The sequence below is a fragment of the Lycorma delicatula genome, chromosome 3 (genome assembly GCF_047948215.1).
Source record: "Lycorma delicatula isolate Av1 chromosome 3, ASM4794821v1, whole genome shotgun sequence".
NCBI classification, from domain to species: Eukaryota; Metazoa; Arthropoda; class Insecta; order Hemiptera; family Fulgoridae; genus Lycorma; species Lycorma delicatula.
The window spans coordinates 190,434,699-190,454,923 of NC_134457.1; the positions used below are offsets into that span (position 1 = coordinate 190,434,699).

General features: G+C 30.5%; 1 protein-coding gene across 1 annotated transcript in view; it reads left to right on the forward strand.

The window, feature by feature from the left end:
* Window positions 1–1,393: 1,393 nt before the first annotated feature.
* LOC142321264 (ras GTPase-activating-like protein IQGAP1) overlaps window positions 1,394–20,225 on the forward strand; it is a 110,695-nt gene continuing 91,863 nt past the window's right edge. The window contains exons 1-7 of the mRNA XM_075359261.1: window positions 1,394–1,476; window positions 2,389–2,623; window positions 3,414–3,558; window positions 6,712–6,869; window positions 12,282–12,416; window positions 15,887–15,978; window positions 19,382–19,803. Of these exons, the coding sequence (XP_075215376.1) occupies window positions 1,412–1,476; window positions 2,389–2,623; window positions 3,414–3,558; window positions 6,712–6,869; window positions 12,282–12,416; window positions 15,887–15,978; window positions 19,382–19,803 (1,252 nt within the window). The 5' untranslated portion in view covers window positions 1,394–1,411. The remainder of the gene's footprint in view (window positions 1,477–2,388; window positions 2,624–3,413; window positions 3,559–6,711; window positions 6,870–12,281; window positions 12,417–15,886; window positions 15,979–19,381; window positions 19,804–20,225) is intronic.

Genomic DNA, 20,225 nt, shown 5'->3' on the forward strand with positions numbered 1-20,225 from the left:
TGTAAACTAAAGAAAGATATATGAACTATTAATTTAAAGTATCTATTCACTTAAAAGTTGCAGATCACTAGTTTTAAGTGATTAGTTGGTTTTAATTAATTAATTACAATTGGAGATTTATCGTTGAAACGAGCTTTTCTCAGAATTATTACTGATAAAAAGTGAATTTTAAGTTTATTCACGAGGAAAACTGAGCTAGTTGAGTATGTGTTTTTTATATTAATCAAGCTTTTAAAATATTAATCATCCTGATTGTTCTACGGAAATTTCTTGTACGTTGGCTACAACGCAACATGAATCATATGGAATAATTTAACGAAATAACGCGGGAAATAACTGGTGGAGTCTAGTCTTGTCAATTGATAGTCATTCAGGCTATGTATACAGTCTGTAGATGTGATGTGTTGAGTTTTAAAGGTTTAAAATATATCTATTGAATATTACTGAGTAGTATTTGGAATGGCTGCCGCAAACAATGGTGTTGAAAATGATTTACACTGTTTTAAATATTGATATAACTCATTTAACGTTAAGTACAAACATTTAATCATTTTAGCGACGTCATGTAGATTCGTTTTTATTTTATTCTTTTACTTGTAATTACTTAGCTCTAATCATATAAATATTTTATGGGATTATGTTTAAATGATAGGATGATCATTTGTATTTTATATATTTATTATTCCTGATATATGACAGTACAGCTTTTAAGATTCAATTATTCGGGTAGTATCATAGACAACTTTAAAGTAGTTCGGTTTTTTGTGACAAAGAGTTAAAGTTCAATGGTGGTGTTATATTGTTTGGCTCCTATCCCTCATTTAACTGATAAGGATAAAAAGATTGTGATGTGATTTTGTTTTGAGTGTTTTTTTGAGGAGCTAGTATAGGACTGTCAGGGGTCCGAGGTTACTTGTCAGATTGGCTGAGCCCATCATCAATTTGTATGACCTTTCAGATTCTTTACGAGTATATCTAATAATTGTAGTATAGGACTGTCATAGAGATATGGACTTCTCCCATCATTTAATAAAAATTTGCACATAGCAGTACTTAAATATTTATTTTTGAAAAAAAAAAATTGATTCCTATTATAACAAACTGGCTTATATGAAAACTGAATATGAATTCAGTTTAAACATATTTAGAAAATGGAACAGATGGGAAACTAAGCATTTCTGCACCTACATTCATATAATGTTTTTTCATAGAAAGTCACTCTCTAAGAACATCCTTCTTTTTTACATTATTTAATGGTTTGCAGACAATAATTTAATAAAAATATCATCTTTATATTGTTTGCTGTAAATATTCAGTAAATTTTTAGACAGGTCTTTCATGTGTTTAAAATTTTCATGTATTTATTTTTGTAGGCAATATAAGTGCTGGTGGTCGAATCACAGTTGAGGAAATGGATGAAAAAAGGCATCAAAATGTTGCATATGAATACTTATGTCATTTGGAAGAAGCAAAAAAGTAAGAATTTGTATTCTTGTTAAAATATCTTATTAGATGTTGAAGGTATATTAATCTGTGTTATAAGAATTATACTAAGTTGTAAAGTGATTTTTTTCAAGGGTTTTTTTTTTGTTAATCTGCAAGAAAAAGTTTGTGAAACAGAGTAAATGTGACATTTATGCATTTTGAGTTTAATGTGTAAAATTAAATTGCTGGAGTAATAGAAGATACTTATTTACTTAATAGGCAGTTTAGAAACATTTTATTACAGTCCGTGGCAAAATTTAATAAGGGAAGGAGGAATGGGGAAATGAAAGTATGGGATATAGGTGAGACAAAAAAACAAGATAGTTGAAATAGGCAGCTTACCATACCCAGGGCTGAGGTTTTGTTGATTTGTACAAGGAATACTTTGAATGATAAATAACTGCAGAGAAAAAAATTTTTGTCTAACCTACTGGGTTTACACTTTTTAGTTTGAAATTTTAGTGAAATTACATTTTTTTCATTTCTAAGACCTATGCAGTCTGTATCTCTGCTAACAAATGCTGATCTTACTCAGAAATTTTTCAGTGGTTTTAAAATTTTACATCTTATCACTAAAAGCATGAGATTTACAAAAAGTATGAATGAACATATTGTTCTGGATGTAGTCCTGTAGAACTTAAAAAAAGGGTTACCATTTGGTGATTTAATATTCTGTAGTCCTGATTAAAAGAAAGTTAAGCATTTTTGTTTTGTTAGGTAAAGGTGAATGAAATGACAAATAGGTTTTAATCTTTATCAGAATAAAAATGAGACTAGAATATGAATAACCCTTTGAAAAATTCTGGTGTATGTGTAGTGTATGAACTACTGTAGATATTTAAAATGAATGTCCCTGTTGTTAAACTAAATCAAATTAATAATTGCTCTAATTTTTCTTTACAGTTGGTTGGAAGGCATGTTAAAAGAAACAGTACCACCTTGTACTGAATTAGAAGAAAATCTAAGAAATGGTATTGTTTTGGCAAGATTAGGTAATTTATTAGCTCCTGAAGTTGTGCCAAAATTTAGGATTTATGATCTGGACTCAAAAAGATATAATGCTGTTGGTTTACAATTTCGTCACACGGATAACATTACTTATTGGATAAAATCGCTGAATGCTGTTAATCTTCCTAAGGTATATTAATTAGGAACAGTTGTTTATGTAAGTGTTGTTGACTGATGATTCTTCCATTATATTGTAATTTTATACTTTACGTTTGGGTAATGATCCAGGTAAATACTCAACATTTTATACTCAATCAACATACAGAAAAAAATATTTGATGCTTGTTTATTTCATTTTAAATTAATACTAATATTACTTAAAAAAATTGTACTGATTTATAATTTCTTAACCCCTTTGAAGTTAGCTTAATGTTCCTGTTGTCAGAGATATGGTTCTCTTGTATGTTGTTCATTAGCTACAGATACCATCACTACACAGACAAAAGGTGCAGCTGCCTATTTAGCCCACTGGGCTGGCCTAGTAGTTAACTTGTCATCGCAAATCAACTGATTTCAAAGTTGAGATCTAAGGTTCAAATCCTAGTAAAGGCAGTTACTTTTATATGGATTTGAATACTAGATTGTGGATACTGGTGTTCTTTGGTGGGTGGATTTAAATTATCAATATCATCATCCTCTGAAGTAATACCTTACAATGGTTCCGGAGACTAAACAAAAAAAAGAGGAAACTTCCTATGACTATCAACAAGGCTGCACTAGATTAAATAGAAACTGTGGGATATTGTATGAATCAATCAAGGCTATGTCTTTGTGCAGATATATTGAAAAATGTTTATTCATATAACTTTTATGTCTCATTTTAATTATTTAAATTCAGCTTATGTAGATATTACTTAAAAAATGTTATGGTAAAAAGGATTGTGTTATGTTTAATTATAATTATTGTTTATGCTTTACAGATATTTCATCCTGAAACAACTGACGTTTATGATAAGAAAAATATGCCCAAAGTAATATTATGTATTCATGCACTGGGAACACATCTTTTCAAATTAGGAAGAGGTCCATTGCTGCAAGATTTATATGGAAAAATGAGTTTTTCTGGTAAGGTTTCTTTTTAAATACAGTAAATATAGTTTATAGTGACCTCCAAGGGACCGATGATTTTAGGTCATTATAACTATAGTCACTATAACCGATGTTTAGGTAGGTTAGTACTACTACTTTAATTAGCCATCTACATGGGTGTTGTAATAAAGTAATAATAATTATTAAAAATAATAATTTATTTCCCCAAAACTATTATAAAAAAAAAAAAAAAAAACTACGCAATAATAAATACAAATACAGTAGAGTAAAACAAGATAGAGAAACATTTGTAAATATTTGTTTACAAAAAGTCTGTTATTTTGCTTTACATCATTATGTTGACTAGGTCTAATTTTTTTTTGATTTCTCGGAATTTTTTCAAAATTTTTCCTAATTTTTTCACGGTTCTTGCATATTACTGATATTGTCAAATGACCTACGTCTAATTCTTTGGCGATGTCCTTACTAGTTTCGCCACTTTCTAACCTCCTGATAATGTGTGCCTTTTCCTCTATCATGAATGTTTTTCGCAAAGTCATAATTAACCACCATTGAATGAATTCAAGTTGACCATTGAATGAATTCCACAGGATACATAAAATAAAATACTGTACCCACACGATATGATATGCTCACAGCAAAAGATTAATAACGACTCAATGTGACTGTTTCACTTTACAATAATCTGGTACACGAAGTTAAAAAAAGAACTACAGAACATATGTAAGAAAAAAGGAATTGTCAATATATTTCTGTAGCTACAAAGTAGGTATACTGTACTATGTTACTGATGAGTGACTTGACTTCTGTACTTTTATACTTTTTTTATTCACTTTTTTTTTATTGACTTCAATCATTTTATAAGTGATAAAATGTTGCATTGCAGTAGAAAAAATAAGTCATAATAACTGATATGTCACTACAATCGTTGTAATTGTAAACAATATACATACTATATTTATGTATTAACAGCATACCAAACCAACCAAGAGAGCAATTTTTGATTACTATATCCAATATGTCATTCATTATATCCGATGTCATTATAAACAATACTTATTGTATTATACTTTTTAAAAATAAACATTCCATTTTCAATATGTAGTATAGCATTTTTAGTAAAAAAATAATTTTTAATTAAAGGTGCTTTTGTTAACTATCATGAAGTTTTTTCTAGTAATTTTATATACAGCATAATTTTTGTTTTTCTTCCATTTATATACTCAAGGTATTCCGAATTATCAGTTTTAGGGTGTCAGGTTATTATTTTTTCTTGCGAGAGCGGGATGATCTTGATTTTCAAGAAGATTGTGTTTTGCACATCTTGTAATTTATAGAGTTCTGAGCTGTTACAAAAGATGTAGATATTTCTTATATAAAATCTTCATAGGATAACCTGTTTATGTTGTTGTTCATGTGAGCCTCAAATTAACTTCTACTTTAAACCGCTGTCTTGGCACTTAATAATAAAATGTATCAATTTAGAAAGAAAATGCTCCACAGTTGTTGGTAATTAGCTGTTGTGACAGCTGTGATAACATGCTGCAGATCATGAATTTTAATGTAAAAAACATTTGTTTAATTAGATTTGAAAGCCTCCATATTAATTGTATACATTGTTATTGGAACGGTATAGAATTTAAGAATCTAAGGACTTCGGGGTTGGATCCTCTGGTGAATTTACTTGGTATCAGGGATGTAGTTAGTTATTCCTTTTTCTGGTGTGAGTGAAGACTATTTAGTGATAAACTTACCAAAACTATTCTGTGGCAGTGGAACTAATAGTTTAGTTGCTGTCGGCACTTGTTAGTACTGCATATCCTTTGTTGGCGAATGTGCTACACAAATAATGTACTTAATATTAGTCTTTGATTTATTACTTATGTGTTAATGTCAGGTGTACAATTTTTATGTTTTTGAAAACGTGAAGTTCTGAAACAACAGGAAGAGTACATGAAATTATATTAAACTTTGGATACTACTGTAAATCCTGAAAGACATTTGGTGAACTTTATGTAGGTTCATTAGACTGTTCCAGTTACATGTTTAATATATAAAAAGATATATTTTAAAAATTACAACACTGGATGCACCATTCATTACTATAGGTGCTGGTATCCAATTGAGTGTTACCCATTTGGTAGTTCCTAACCTCTATGACTTGTTCCAGTCTCTTTGATGAATTTAATTGAAGAATGAAAATCTGAAACTGTTGAGGAGATTTAGGATAAACAAGTGGCATTAAACACGTTTATGAAAAATAACCAGTAAGTGTTCAAAAAGAGGAAGAGGTACTAGTTTTTCATGTAATGTATGCATATATGCAAGTGCAATATAAAATGAAACAATTTTACATTTACACAAAAGTGTTCAGTCAACAGGAGTACTGTTGTAAGTGCTGTTTTATTTTTGTGAATTTATTTAATACTACATATATTTTTAGTTGTTTTTTTTCTCAGATTTTATAATGTAAAATAAATTTTTAACTGATAACAAAGTTTGAGCAGTAGAATATAACGATCACACATGAAGTCTGACCAATCATAAATGTAGTCAACCAATCATGATGTAGTCTGATAAAAAAATGATATCTGAAGTTTCAATGTTTCCTTAAAATTTGTTCAAAATTTAATTTTTTTGGATCCGAAAACTTCTTGTTTTGTGTAATTTTAAAAATTAGTATATAGTTTAAATAAATCAAAAAATATATTGTAATTTTTTCAAATCTGTTGAAATAAAAATGGGATATGGTAAGGATGTAAATTTACACTACAAAGACTTCAAATCTGTAATCAAATGTCAGTTCACCAACCATCTGGAAAAAAAGTTAAAAATAATTTGAGTTTCCAAATATTAAAGATTGAACATTGGAACTCATGGTCAGCAAAAAGTATTAAAGTAAACATTAGCACCAACTGTTGCTCCAGTATTTTTACTGGAAAAGTCTATAGCATGTAGAATTAGCAATGAGTATGAACCATGCATTATGGAGTATTATTATGTTTTTTTTTATAAATATCTGATAAGTTCTGCAAAATTCATTCTTGATCCTTAGAACTTCATGGTGAGTAATAATAATATTTTTTTTTTTATGTTTCATTACTACTGTTTTTGTATTGAAGTTTTTTAATAAAAAATGATGATATAGATATTTGTATAATTTTGCAGATGATGTGATAAAAGATAAGAGTATAGAGTTGCAGGAATGTGGTGTAGTAATGCCTGCATTCCAAGGTATTGGGCGATTGCTAGGCTATGAATCGGGTGTTGATTGTGTCATGCTTCATCATCTGATTAATAGTATAAACAGTACCCTTGATTCTCAGGTTTGTCAGTAATATTAACTATTATTATTTAATTTAGTAAGACTGTAGTATTGCTGGTGTTTATTGTGAGATTCCTTAATTTGAAAAAAAAAACAAGAAACTATCACTAGTGAAAAATTATAAGAAGACTTAATAATTTTCCCTTCCTCTTAGCTTGCTGTTACAAGTTAATCCTTCCAACTTAGGGATTACAAAATATCCTACTTCATTTTGCCCTAATAATACAACAGGTAGCCATTTTCTCTAATATCTGCTTTAAAAGCAATGACCATACTTTTTTCAGTTAATATTAGATAAGCAACTCTCAAAATTGTGCATTTACATTCCTGGCGAATATAGCTAGAATAGCTATATTAAAGGGGAAAGTTTGATGATAATGTCAAAAATGGAGTATCAGACTTTTAGTAATATGTTTTAGGGACTTAACTACTAACCAACTAGATAGGGTCTAACTACTAATACTAAACCAAAAAAACATGCATGTATGTGCATACATATGTGTTCATTCTATTTATTGATCATATTAATTTTTAAAAAAAGTTGTTCGGTGGATGGGGGAAATCACAAAAAACCAATTTTGATTTTTTCGAAGGCATATTAGAGAAAGCTTTTTTAAAGCAAATTTGTTGCTTACAATAAATAAATAATCAAAAATATTAAAAAAAAATTAACCCCCATCTCATAAAATTGAAATATATATGTTTTTGTTCTTTTGCTCTGTCTCCCTTCAGTTAAAATATTTTTCAAAAATTTTTTGAAAGTTTACATTTCATATATACAGAGTTGACAAGAAAGTCTACAGTTTGTTTTTTAATCGTAGACCCCCCAGACCTAAAATGCAGCAAAGATTTTTTTGAAATTCTCTTTTTATTTACTCCCTACTGAAGGGGGTGTTAGATTTAGAGAAAACTTTACTTAAGCAAATTTGTTAAACTTAACCCGTATTTGAATATTTTTAGAAAAATGTTTCTTAAAATATATTCCCCACTTCTAAAAAATATGTTTGTTTTTTGGATCTATCTCTTTTAATTTTTATTATTTAAAAAAAAAGAAGAATTATTTTTCTTCATTACTTAAAGGGCTATTAAAATTAAAGTAACTTTGACACATGGTATTATATTCCAGACCCAAAATGATTTTTTCATTACTTTCGTACAAGTTATATATATATATATATATATATTTTAAACAATTCTTTTTTAAATAGATTTTTCTTTTTAGGGATCATTTCTTTATAAATAAATTTTTTCAATTTTCCCCATGTAGTAAGAAAGCCCTTAAAATCTTTTATTCAAAATTTGGGAATTTTGTGCTTAAATCTTATTTTGATAATCATGACTTGACTGGTGTAGCCTTGACTGGTTTTAATTTTGTACAAAATTTATTATATATTTAGTTCAGATGTTCTGTAACATCAATTCTAATTAAAAAAAAAAAAAAACACTCCAAACATCCTCTCCTCTGATACTAATTGTGTATGCAGATTTTTATCAGCTAAATTGGTGCTCTTATAGTTTTACTTTTTATATATATTGCCCAAAGTTTTATATATTATTGCACTCTGCTTTGAAATTTCTGTATGAATTGTTTGATTGATACCTTACGAAGTTGATATAAGATTCTAAACTGATCAATCGTGCAACAATTTAGCTACTTCAGCCAAAATTCTTCACTATAAAAAACTAGATTTTGATTATTCTTTAAAATCGGAAATAACATGCTATTGATGGAGTGGTTCTGTATGGTATCATCTAGACAGATGGCTTCATTGGAAAACTGTAACCCGATAAATAATGAATTAAACTTAATAAATTTCTATAATTAAAACTGAAAATTTATTATTAATAAATATTTATAATTTACCTCAATTATAAATATTTAATATCTTGTAAATATTCTAAGTAATCATTAGAATTTTAAGTTCAAATTGGAAAAATCTTTAATTTTTGCTTATTCTAAGCAAATCCTGGTAGTCCCATAATAGAGGAATTTCCTGAAGTAAAACTACGTAGAAAAATAAAAATATGAATTTATCACTTTCAGAGTGATGTCAGAGAAGGTGTTTGTAATATCAGAGGCTAACATCACGTGGTGTCGCTCAGCATTTATTGATTAAAATTAATATGTAATATAACTTGTCGTAAACTTGTTACTTTGAATCGCTAATGTCTTTCTTTTAAAAAAAAACTCAAAAATACCATTTCTGTATTTCATGTAACCATTTTAATATTTTGTTATTTGATTTACATTTGTTTGATAGAAATGCTAAAAAGAGCTGAGATAGTAAATTGAATGTGGATAATTAATGAGCCTTTTTTCATTCATAATTTTTTATGGTATTTTCACAAAATTGGGTAAATGATAAGTTACTGTTAAATGAAATCGCAAATGAATTTTTCTGATAAGATTATACATAATATAATGCAGTAAAGATTATATTTTTATTCTAATTTCTGTTTATAAGATGATTGGGCTTACGATTGCAATTAAAAAAGCTGCAAGTGCAATGTATTGATTATTCAGTATTTGCCCTTTCAATATTGTTTTAATGAACAGTGTCTTCTTAAACAGGTTTAGATTTTGTTTCACAGTAGACTGAGATTGGAGGGAGATTAACTTCAAGCAGAGTTATATTTTATAATCTTTGGTTATGCTGTTCAATTTTAATATTAATTAAATGAAGAGTGCATTGTATAAAGTTTGGTTTTAAAAAATAATTGACAAATGTCATGTTACTAATGTTGTCCATTCGGTCTTTTCATGAGGATTATGGAAGAAATATAATAAAATATTGTCTTAAAAACAGTATATTTAAGAACATTTAATTTGCAAAACTTGTTTTCTTGTCCTTTTTATATATTTGTTATTTTTCAAGTACCACACAAAATAGTTTCTTTGACTGTTTTGGTGAGTAGACAATGTACGGGATTGTGTTGTTTTGTTATTTTATTTTTTGAATAATCACAGATTGTTACAGTTAACAGCATGCAGTTAAATGTGCATAGTTTAACTTTGGTTTTATATGGGAACAGGTTTTAAAAAAAACAGTTCTCTTGTATCTGTTACGTAGGTATTTTATCCTAACTTTCACGCTTTTTAATTTTCAACTTTGATTTAGGTGAGATGTTCCAAGTATTACTACTACTATTCAGACTTTTTTTAAATTAATTTTAACTGAACATTTGGCCAAAGTTGTGAGAACAACTTGAATAGTGTGATAATAACATCGTGGTGAAGGGATTCCCTTAGATTTATTGTCTATTCTATATAGTTGTACATGTTCAAGTATATAGAAAATGTGTGTAGCTGACTGACATTCTCTTCCTACATACTACAAGGTGTTTTTATAACCTTAGCAGAAATGAAAAGGTTGTAGTCCGTTGATGACATTTTTACTCATTTTTTTGTTTTTAATTACTTAAAAATGCCTACGTGCCTTTTATACTTAATAAAAGTTTTTCTGTTGAAAGATACAGGAAATAAGGTATGTAATTAGTGCAGTGTCGAACGTACATCAATAATGTCACATTTTTTTACTGATAGTAAGAGTGTTAATAGACTATACTACTACTTATCCAGCACTTCTCCAGAAGTATTTAAAAAATAACCACACTAGTTGCATTCATTTGAATTGCTTATTGATGTACTAAACAGATTGGACTGAGTATTTGATCTGGAAATTAATATCATATAATTTTTATTTTTAACTCATCAGATCAGTTCCAGCTAATTAAAGTAATATGTGAAGACAAGAAGCTGAACTAAACATAAACACATTTGAAAGTTATTTATTTTATTGTTCGTGCTTTATATATAAACGTATACTTGAGTGATGTAATTTGGCTTTAATTGATAACAAGTTCTTGCCAGCAGTAAAACTATTTTTAAGATGATTGTCTGGTATAGTATCTGGAAGCAAATCCTTTTTACTAGTGCCATTCTTTACTGTAGTTATATAGGAAAAAGAATTTTTATACAGCGTGTTTCAAAATGAATATTGGGGGTTTAAAGCTATGTAATATTTCCCAAGTTTCATGTACAATGATTAATTATACATAAAATAAAAGAGCAACTCACAGTTTTAGCTGTTTGCAAGCTCATAAATTGTTTCCTTTATCTTCTGCTAGTAACAAAGATGGTGACCCCCCCCCCCCCCCTACAGAAAGTGTTCTGTGTTTTGCAGTTTGCGAAGTGTTAATCTCTTAATTACCGTTCAACGTGCATTCGTTATGATTCCCTGAGTAACAGTAACATTTGTAGATGGTATAAACAATTTGAAACAGCTGGCTGTATTTGTAAAGAGGAAGAATACAGGATGACCAATTGTGTCCAAAGACAATGTTGAACGTGTAAGAGTGTCTTTTGTTCACAGTCCTACAAAATCCATTAGGAAGGCTAGCTCTGAATTAGCAATTCCAGTGATGTCTGTGTGCAGGGTTTTAAGGATATGCTTATGACTGCGTCCATATCATTTACAGCTGTTACAAGCTCTGAAACCTACAGATTATTCCTTGCATGCTAGCTTTGCAAATGAAATGATGCACTGTGACGATAAACCTTCTTTATCCTTTCATATTCAGTGACAAATCAACATTTCATATTAATGGAAAAGTAAACACTCATAATGTGCTGTGCTTATCTGGGTATCAGAAAACCTGCATGAAATATTGCAGTATGAATGAGACTTCCCAAAAATTAATGTTCTTTTGCTGTATCCCAACAGCAATTTTACGAGCTGATGTTTGTGTGGAAGCAAGTTTGTCTGTAATAAATTATCTTGATATGTTACAACTATGGCTCTTTCTTTCCTCAACTGCAATATGAACTACAGAACTTTATTTGGCAACGGGATGGTGCGTTTCCTTACCGGCATAATGCTGTATGTGATCGGTTAAATGAAATTCTCCCTGACTGCAAGGTTGGTCGCCAGGGACCAGATGACGGGGCTTGTTTGCCATGGCCTCCATGTTTGATCGGTCTGACCCTGTGCGATTTTTTTTCTTTATGGGTACATAAAGACTTAAGTTTATGTGCCACTGTTACCAGCTGTCCTACCTGACTTTGACACAAAATTGATGTAGCTGTATCATCAATTACTTCAAACTTGCTGATTAAAGGGTGGGATGAATTCTGTCGGCTGGATGCATGCCTTGTGACAGATGGTGCTTACATTAAACACTTTTAGGAAAAACTGTTTGAGTTTTTCCTTTAATTCATTTGTAATTTATCAATGTAAGTAAAACTTAATAAACATTCCATAACTTTAAAACCTTGATATTGATTTTGTAGGACAGAGTATTTCTTTTTAATTTTAAATTGTAACATACAAAGATTACCATGGCATTCTGTATAATTTATAGTTTCTAATTTTTTTTTTTGTCTTGTGAAGTTAATAGTGGTTTTCTATTTCAGGATTGTGATGCTCTAATGAAAAAGTTAACTGATGATATAATGTGTGTGCCCTTTGTTTTACTGGAATATGCCCAAAATTATTTTGAAACTCTGACTAATGCTAAAGCTACTAAATTAGAAACAGCACAAAATAGGGTGATTATTTTTAATATATTATATTTTATGGGTAGTTTTACATTTTTTCTTTATTGTTACTTTTTGATTCTATTAATATAAAACCATTTAATACAGAATAAAGATATATCTTACCTTAATTTTACCATGAAAGTACTTTTGCGGGATCCAGAATCCTATCTTGAATGCATATTCATGAGCATTTAATTAAGTATTTCAAGCATGTCTGAGGATGTGGGATCCTGCAATAGTATCATCAAGGAAAAGGTTATATATAGATAAATCAAAATGTCTGATTATATGTTTATGATATTTGCTTAACATTTAAGAATTACTGGGCCAGATTGAATAATTCTTTTACAATATAAGTGAAGTTTGAGGATGGTTTTAGGTGTAAAATATCCAGATAGCTATTATTAGGTGAGCGGTAAAGATTAAATGGGAAGTTTTTATAATCTAAGCACAATTTTTGGTGTAATACTGTTTTGTGTCTCAAATAAATTTCTGGAAGAGATAGCTACTTTTTTCTCATAGGAGGAGGGAAAATCTACAGCCAGATGCTCAGTAGCCCACACTACTGGGTGTGTGGAGTTTACCGCTTAGTGCAGGGGACCCACTAAAAACACCTCCCCCTTATAACAGTATATCCCATACTTGCTCAAGCTGTCCCTGCCTCACTCTCCCCCTTGTGGCTTTGGAGTTCATTCTCCTGTGGATCACTCCACTGTGACTTTGATCATAAGCACACTACTGATCCACCCTGAGTAGATCTTCCACTTTCATTCACTCTCCAGCATCTTCCTCATTACACCCTCGGGGTCCTGATAGTGCTCCTGTTAGCGGCCTACTTTCAGTCCATCTTGGGCACTAAAAATACGTGTAATAGACATTGTCATCTGCCGCGCAGCATTTGCATATACCAGCTCAGACAATTTCATATGGGATGGAGGTATACACCGAACAACCCATGTCCAATGATCCACTGGCCTTCTAGTGATTGATTTCCCCATGTCCTCTGAAGACCCATGCTTCAATGCTCGGTATGAGCCGGTGAGTCCATCAACTTGTCACCATCATCATATAGTCCCATCTATTTTGCCATTTTTGTAGAAGGTTCTTCCTGGTTTCCGCCTTGGGCAGGCCTTTGGAAATCTTTGTTTTCTCTGTTAACAAGAGGCTACTGCTTAGTTGAGGCTATACTTCTAAAACTGTAACTTCAGATATCAATTATTAATAGAAAATTTTATTGTACTATGATTTTCATAAATAGTTGAATAACAGTTTTTCATAACCAAGTGTTATCTCTGCAGACTGGCAGGGTGAAACAGTAGCTCGTGAGTTAAGCTGCAAGGCAGGTATTCAGGCTGCTGTAAAAGGGGGAGGTGTTTTTAGTGGGTCCCTGCATTATGCAGGAAACCCTAAACACCCATTAGCGCGGGTTGTTGGGCGTCTGGCTGTAGATTTTTCCTCCTCCTACCAAAAAAAAAGGATAGTGTTATCTCTGCACTGTAGTCGTAGTTTGTATTTGTGCCCAATAATTGTTAAGAATTTAAGTGCATTAAATTCAAAACTAAAGCAAAAGCTTTAAGTTTTACTTGGAGTAGTCTTGGTTTTGATTTATGCCCATTTTGTCAATTTATATCAGTTCTATTATTTTTATGGGGTTATCTATGTTTTATTTGTTGTATTGTCAACTACAAAACCTATTTTTTTTTACGAATGAAATTATTTTAGTTATTATTATAACTATCTATGTGCCAGAAATCTTACTAATGTCTGCCATTTCTTCAAATGAGATATTTATCAATGTGGGTGACGAATACATTTTTCCTTATTTTTCCTTTTGGTGAAAAGTAAATTTTCTTTATTTACTTGCTCATAATGTAATGTACAAAAAGTGGGGAAAAAAGTTAATTCTACTATGCTTTTGGTAAAATTTTCATTAATTTACACCCTTAGTAAAGTATTTCTATTGAAGAAAATTAAAACTGATAACAATTGTGTGTAACTTATAAAAATGTTTTTGAAATTTCTAATAGAAATACATAAAAGAATTTTTGTATAAAATTTTTTTTAAAGTTTGATTCAGGATACTCTTCCAGGTAATAAATTAGTTCTACTAACTACAAGAATTACAGATTAGTCTATAAATGAAATATGTTTTATTAAATATATTAAAGTAATTTCTTTGAAGTAAAATTATGTTTATATTAAAAATTAATGTAGTTTATATTTAAAAACAGTTGAAGTTTAATTTTTAATTAATATCATGTGTAGCTGTGTTTCAAATTTGTTTTAATATAAAAGATTCATTGAGTAATTAGGGACACATTATGGAAAATTAAAAAACTGAAGGTAATTTAATGTCTTAAGAAAGTATTTGTCTGAAATAAGTTTTTTCAGTTGACAGCCTAGAAAATAATGCATTTTATTGTTTTTGCTGTTTCATTTTAAATTATGTTTGTGGCATTATATGACTGTGTATTGTATTATTAAACAGTATAATTTAAGATTTTTTTTATCAGGCATTCATTCATTCATTCATTTATTTCAATGTATTCTAATTAGCACATAATGGAAATTTGTTTGTGAACCTAAGAAATGTTAACAAGTGGGTAGAATGTGTCAAAAAGATTCCCACTTCAGAATTGAATTTGCTCATCAGTGTGGAAGATCAATTAAAGTATCCACTACAACCTAAAGAGCAACCTGTTTGAAATGATTGATCTTAATAGGAGAATTAATTGTTGAAAAGTTGTCTATACCCAGTCTGTTACTATGTGCATTGCTTATTCTGTTATTAAAAACTTTACTTACTGTAAAACATATGCAAGATGATATTTAAAGTTTAGAACTGATATTAGAAAAAGTAAGCTCTTATTACAAATCATGGAGGTTTCAATCTGTATAGTTCTGAAAAATCACTACCAATCAGGATTTTGAATTGTTAATCTGCAATGAAACTTGGGGAGCCACCATTTGATCGTAATGAAAATGACAAAATTTGGAATTTAAGCCCAGCCTTCAGAAAACTCAAAGTTCAAATAAAAGCTATTTAAAAGGGGATGGAATCATCTGGGAATGCCCCACCCCTGTTATCTATTTTGTATTATGATTTTTTTTTGGTCTATTCAAATTAGCTCTAAAGGGAAAACTTCTAAAGAAATTAGCAAATAAAAATTCAAGTGCAAGATTGACTTTAGATTTGCTCAAAACAAAAAAAATTATTGCATATTGAATAATGGATTGTAGAAAGAAAGTTGGACAAGTGGAAGTGTAACATTAATAGGGAATTATGTTAAGAAATAACATATAATAATAAGTTTTCTTATTTGTAGTAATCATGATATTAGTATATTTGTAGTAATCATGATATATTGACTGTATTTTTATTGTTGAATGCTCCTTGTATTGTCTTTCTTATATTTGTTTATTCATAATTTTAAGTATAATTTCACTGTAATTCCTTTTGATTTTGTTTTCTGTTCTAGTCTCTGAATGACAGTTCAGACCAGGATGAATACGATGGATTATTAACTCAGGCTGAAATACAAGGACACATTACATTTGTAAATGGTAAGTGAAAAAAATGTGTGTACAATTGTAATGTATGCATGAATTCCTCACTATTGCAGTTTTATATGTACAATTTCATTGTTATCGTATCAAATATTTTATATTGTCATTAAAGACAATATATACTCGACGTAAGTAGATTAGCTTGGTAATTAGCTCAGATTAGTTTGGTAATTTTCTGAGTGAACATATTAGTGTCTTTCTTAGTTTGCAAAAGATATGTTATCTTAGCTGTTGATAATTCACCCCTTGAGGATAACATATTTCAATAATGGAAGCTTTTACTTTTGTAAACATTTGTTGTTAATATCTCAGATAATTGTCTTGTGATTAAAATCAACCCACTTGAAGCAACTGCCGTAAAAAAATACATTTTTTCGTTTATAAAATAATTGCTTCTTTTGTCTGAAATTCCAACAAAAGGTTATATCTGATATTATTTTTTAATTTGCACATTTTTTCAAACTTTATATAATGAAATTCCACTTTATCTGTTACATATAATTGTAAATAAAAACATGATCAAGTTACGAAATCACAAAATTACCTTTAGAAGCTTTATGATACCTTCCTTGTTGTACTTCAGTTGTGACCTTTCTAGTTCCTTCTACATCTTTACTGTTTATTAATGTAAAAGTATAGTTTTTTACTATATAAGAAGCTTAAAAATGTCCAAATAATGAATTATAGTGATAAGATTTTAGGATCATTAAAGTAAAAAAGATTAATCATTGATCCAGTACGTTTCACCAAACAAATTAATAAAGAGAATTGATAAAACAGTCACTGAGTGTTATGTTTTACCGAATTATTTAGAAAGATGACATTCATTCAAAGTCAATAATCTTGGCATATATGGTCATCGTATTAATCAATAAACAAGAAAAAAATGTCATTACTGTAGTTTTAAAATTTACCATCTTTTTAATGTAATGATGATGATGATGAATTTTTTTTTGTTTTTCTTAACTTATAAAGATTTAAAAATGAAAAATTACTTATTCCCATAGTTAGTTAGGTTAGGTAACAATTCTGTGTATTGAACTGCATTCCATATCAACATAACCTAACTTTTGCTTTGCTCACTGACCTTGTTCAGTTAACCTTAAATATTAAATTAGCCTGATTTTCTTTGTATACAAAGAATACTGATACAAATTCAAAACATTACCCTCGTCGCTACAGGATTATATAACTTTTTTATTTTTTATTTTAAAACACATCAACCACTAATCATGTGCTTCCAAGAAACACATCTTCTACAAAAAATGCAGTAACACTCAGAGGCTATTTCAGTAAGAGATATAACTCTGATAGACAGTAGAGAGTGGTGAAGTTGCTATTTTTATGAGGAATGAATTGTCGGTTACAAGGATTCCACTTGCCACCCTTATTCCTGCTGTTGCCATGAAGGTCTCTCAACTGTCTATACCCTGTCTCTATACCCTTCAAATCTCATTGCTGTCGTTAATAGTAGGAGACTTCAATGCCTACCATATTTTCTGGGGCTCATCTTTCGGCTGTTAATTGAGGAAATATGATAAATAGAGTAAAACATGACTTTACTTTGTCTACTGAATTATGGATCACACACATTCATGTCCTTATCAGCTGATACATTGCCCTACATTGACCTCTCCGTATGTTTATCGAGTTTACACCTTCGTCTTTATTGGTCTGTTTGTAATGACTTTCAAAGCAGTGATTGCAGGCCAATTATTATTGCTTTTGGTATCGACCTAGCAGTGACAAAAAGGCCATGGAGATGAATTGTTAAAAAGGCGGATTGGAACGGTTATCATAAAGCCTTCCCATCACAGTATGACGATGGCGCAGACATCCTTGATCAACTTTCCTCTTTTACATCCATCATACTTGATAATGCTAATAGATGTATCCCATAAATATCGGGTAACCCTAGACATCCTTCCGTTGCTTGATGGAATGATGATTGCCAAAATGTTATTAGCAATCAATGGCAGGCAATATGCAAATGTAATTGCAAGCCTACAACTGATCATCTAAATTTATACTGTAGGGCTAGAGTGGTATGTTATAGAGTATTCTTGGACGCTAAGAGGAAGTCGTGGATGAAATACATGAACACTATCTCATGCACTACTCTCATGTCTACTGTGTGGAAATGATCCATGCAATTTGTGGATCACCAAAACAATCTATTCTCGGTCTTATTCATGAAGGAGAACTTCTTTCATCATCTTCTGCAGTGGCAACCTTAGCAAATTCTTTCCATTTGGTGTCTCACTTCATCATATAATAATTTTCAGAGGTACAAGACAGATGGAAGTATTATCGTTAAACATTGGTGATTTGGTTGGTGAATTAAATGCCCCATTTGTATTCAATGAGTTGTCACACACACTTAAAAACTCACATGACGACACCTTCCCTGGACCTGACAACATTCATCTCTGTATGCTGTCACACCTTCCTAATTCAGCGTTATAACACCTATTGAACATTTATAATGATTTATTCTATGCACAAGTCTTCCCATCTGTCTGGTCAGAAGTCTTTGTCGTACTAGTACTTAAACCTTCCCTTCCTTTTTCCTGTCTAGCTTCTGGGAATCACTGTTAGGTCAGAGGATGATATGTATGATTGTAAGTAATTGTAGTCTTGTACAGTCTTAGGTCAACCATTTCTGAGATTTATGAGATTATTTGAAACTCAACCACCAAAGAACACCGGTATCCATGATCTATTATTCAAATCTGTATAACTGCAGCCTTACTTGGTACTTAGTGAGATATGGCCTTTTATCTCCGGAACAGTGTGGTTTCCGACAGGGACGATCTTCCATTGACCATTTAGTGTCATTGGAAACAGCTATTCAAAATGCTTTCCTACTCTGCCAGCACCTCATCCTATCTTCTTTGATATCAGAAAGACATACGATGTGGTCTGGTGATGAGGTATTCTAAACACCCTCAAAGAATGGGGAGTCAAGGACAATATGATTTATGCTTTTATTAGGTTTTTCTTAAATCACTGAACGTTCCGTATTTGTGTTGGAGATTCTCTCTCAGGTAGTATCATCTTGGAGAATGGAGTATCTCAAGGTAATGTATTAAGTACCACCTTATTTTCTATAGCCATCAACAGTATTACTAAATGTGTGCCACCACCCGTTTCATGTACTTTATATCTTGATGACTTTGCTATATATATTACATACCGTTTAACAGCCACAGCAGAGAGTACTACAGAACACTATATCTTGCCTTGAAGCTTGGTCTCCAGGGTTATTGTCTTCACCTTTTCACCTGAGAAATCAAAATGTGTAGTCTTTTCTTGGTTGCGGGACCCTTCCATTTTGCAAGTTTTTCTAAACGGAGAGCTAATTGCTATCTCTCCTGATATCAGCTTTTGGGTTTATTTTTTGATAGCTACCTTACATGGGTCAAACACATTGAAGAATTAAAAACACAATGTTCTAAACTTTTTGATATGCTGCGAGTCCTTAGCAACATCAATTGGGGAGCTGTTTGGTCATGTATGATACATTTTTATTATTTCTTATTTCGTCCCCATTTAGATTATGATTGTGTTGCCTACTCTGCAGTGCATCATACCGTGCTTAAAATGCAGGATGCTGTACATCATGCTTGCCTTCAGTTTACCACAGGTGCCTTTAGATCAAGCACTATCATAAGCTTAATTGTTGACTGCGATAATCCATCACTTAGGGATAGATGGGACCAGCTATTAGCATCTTATTTTGCCCATCTTAAAGGACAGCCAAATCACCTGGCTTTGGACTCAGTCCTTGGGAATCACAAATTAGGAAGGTATGAGGACCATCCACGTTGTACTGTGCACCTTATAAATGTTGACACAACTTCTGTTTTTCCAATTTATCCGTCTTCATATGGGGAATCAACCTTATAAATTTTATGTTTGATCTTACGATATACAATAAAGAATCAAACCATCAAATAAAGTCTTCCAGCAAATGTTTCACTATATCCTCCAAGATTTAAATTATTACTGATATCTTATCTGTGATATTAGCTTTAAGTTTTAATTGTTTTTTTCTCTTTTTTACTATTTTAATTTTAATCTAGTTTTAATTTTTAGCTTTTTATTTTTTTCTCTTGTATATGATATTAGTCATAAGTTTTTAGTGATATTAGTTTTTACGTTTTTTAATATAATTTACATTTAAGTTTATTATATTTTTATACTTTAATTTTAATCTAGTTTTAGTTTGATCTGGGCGATAACAGGAAA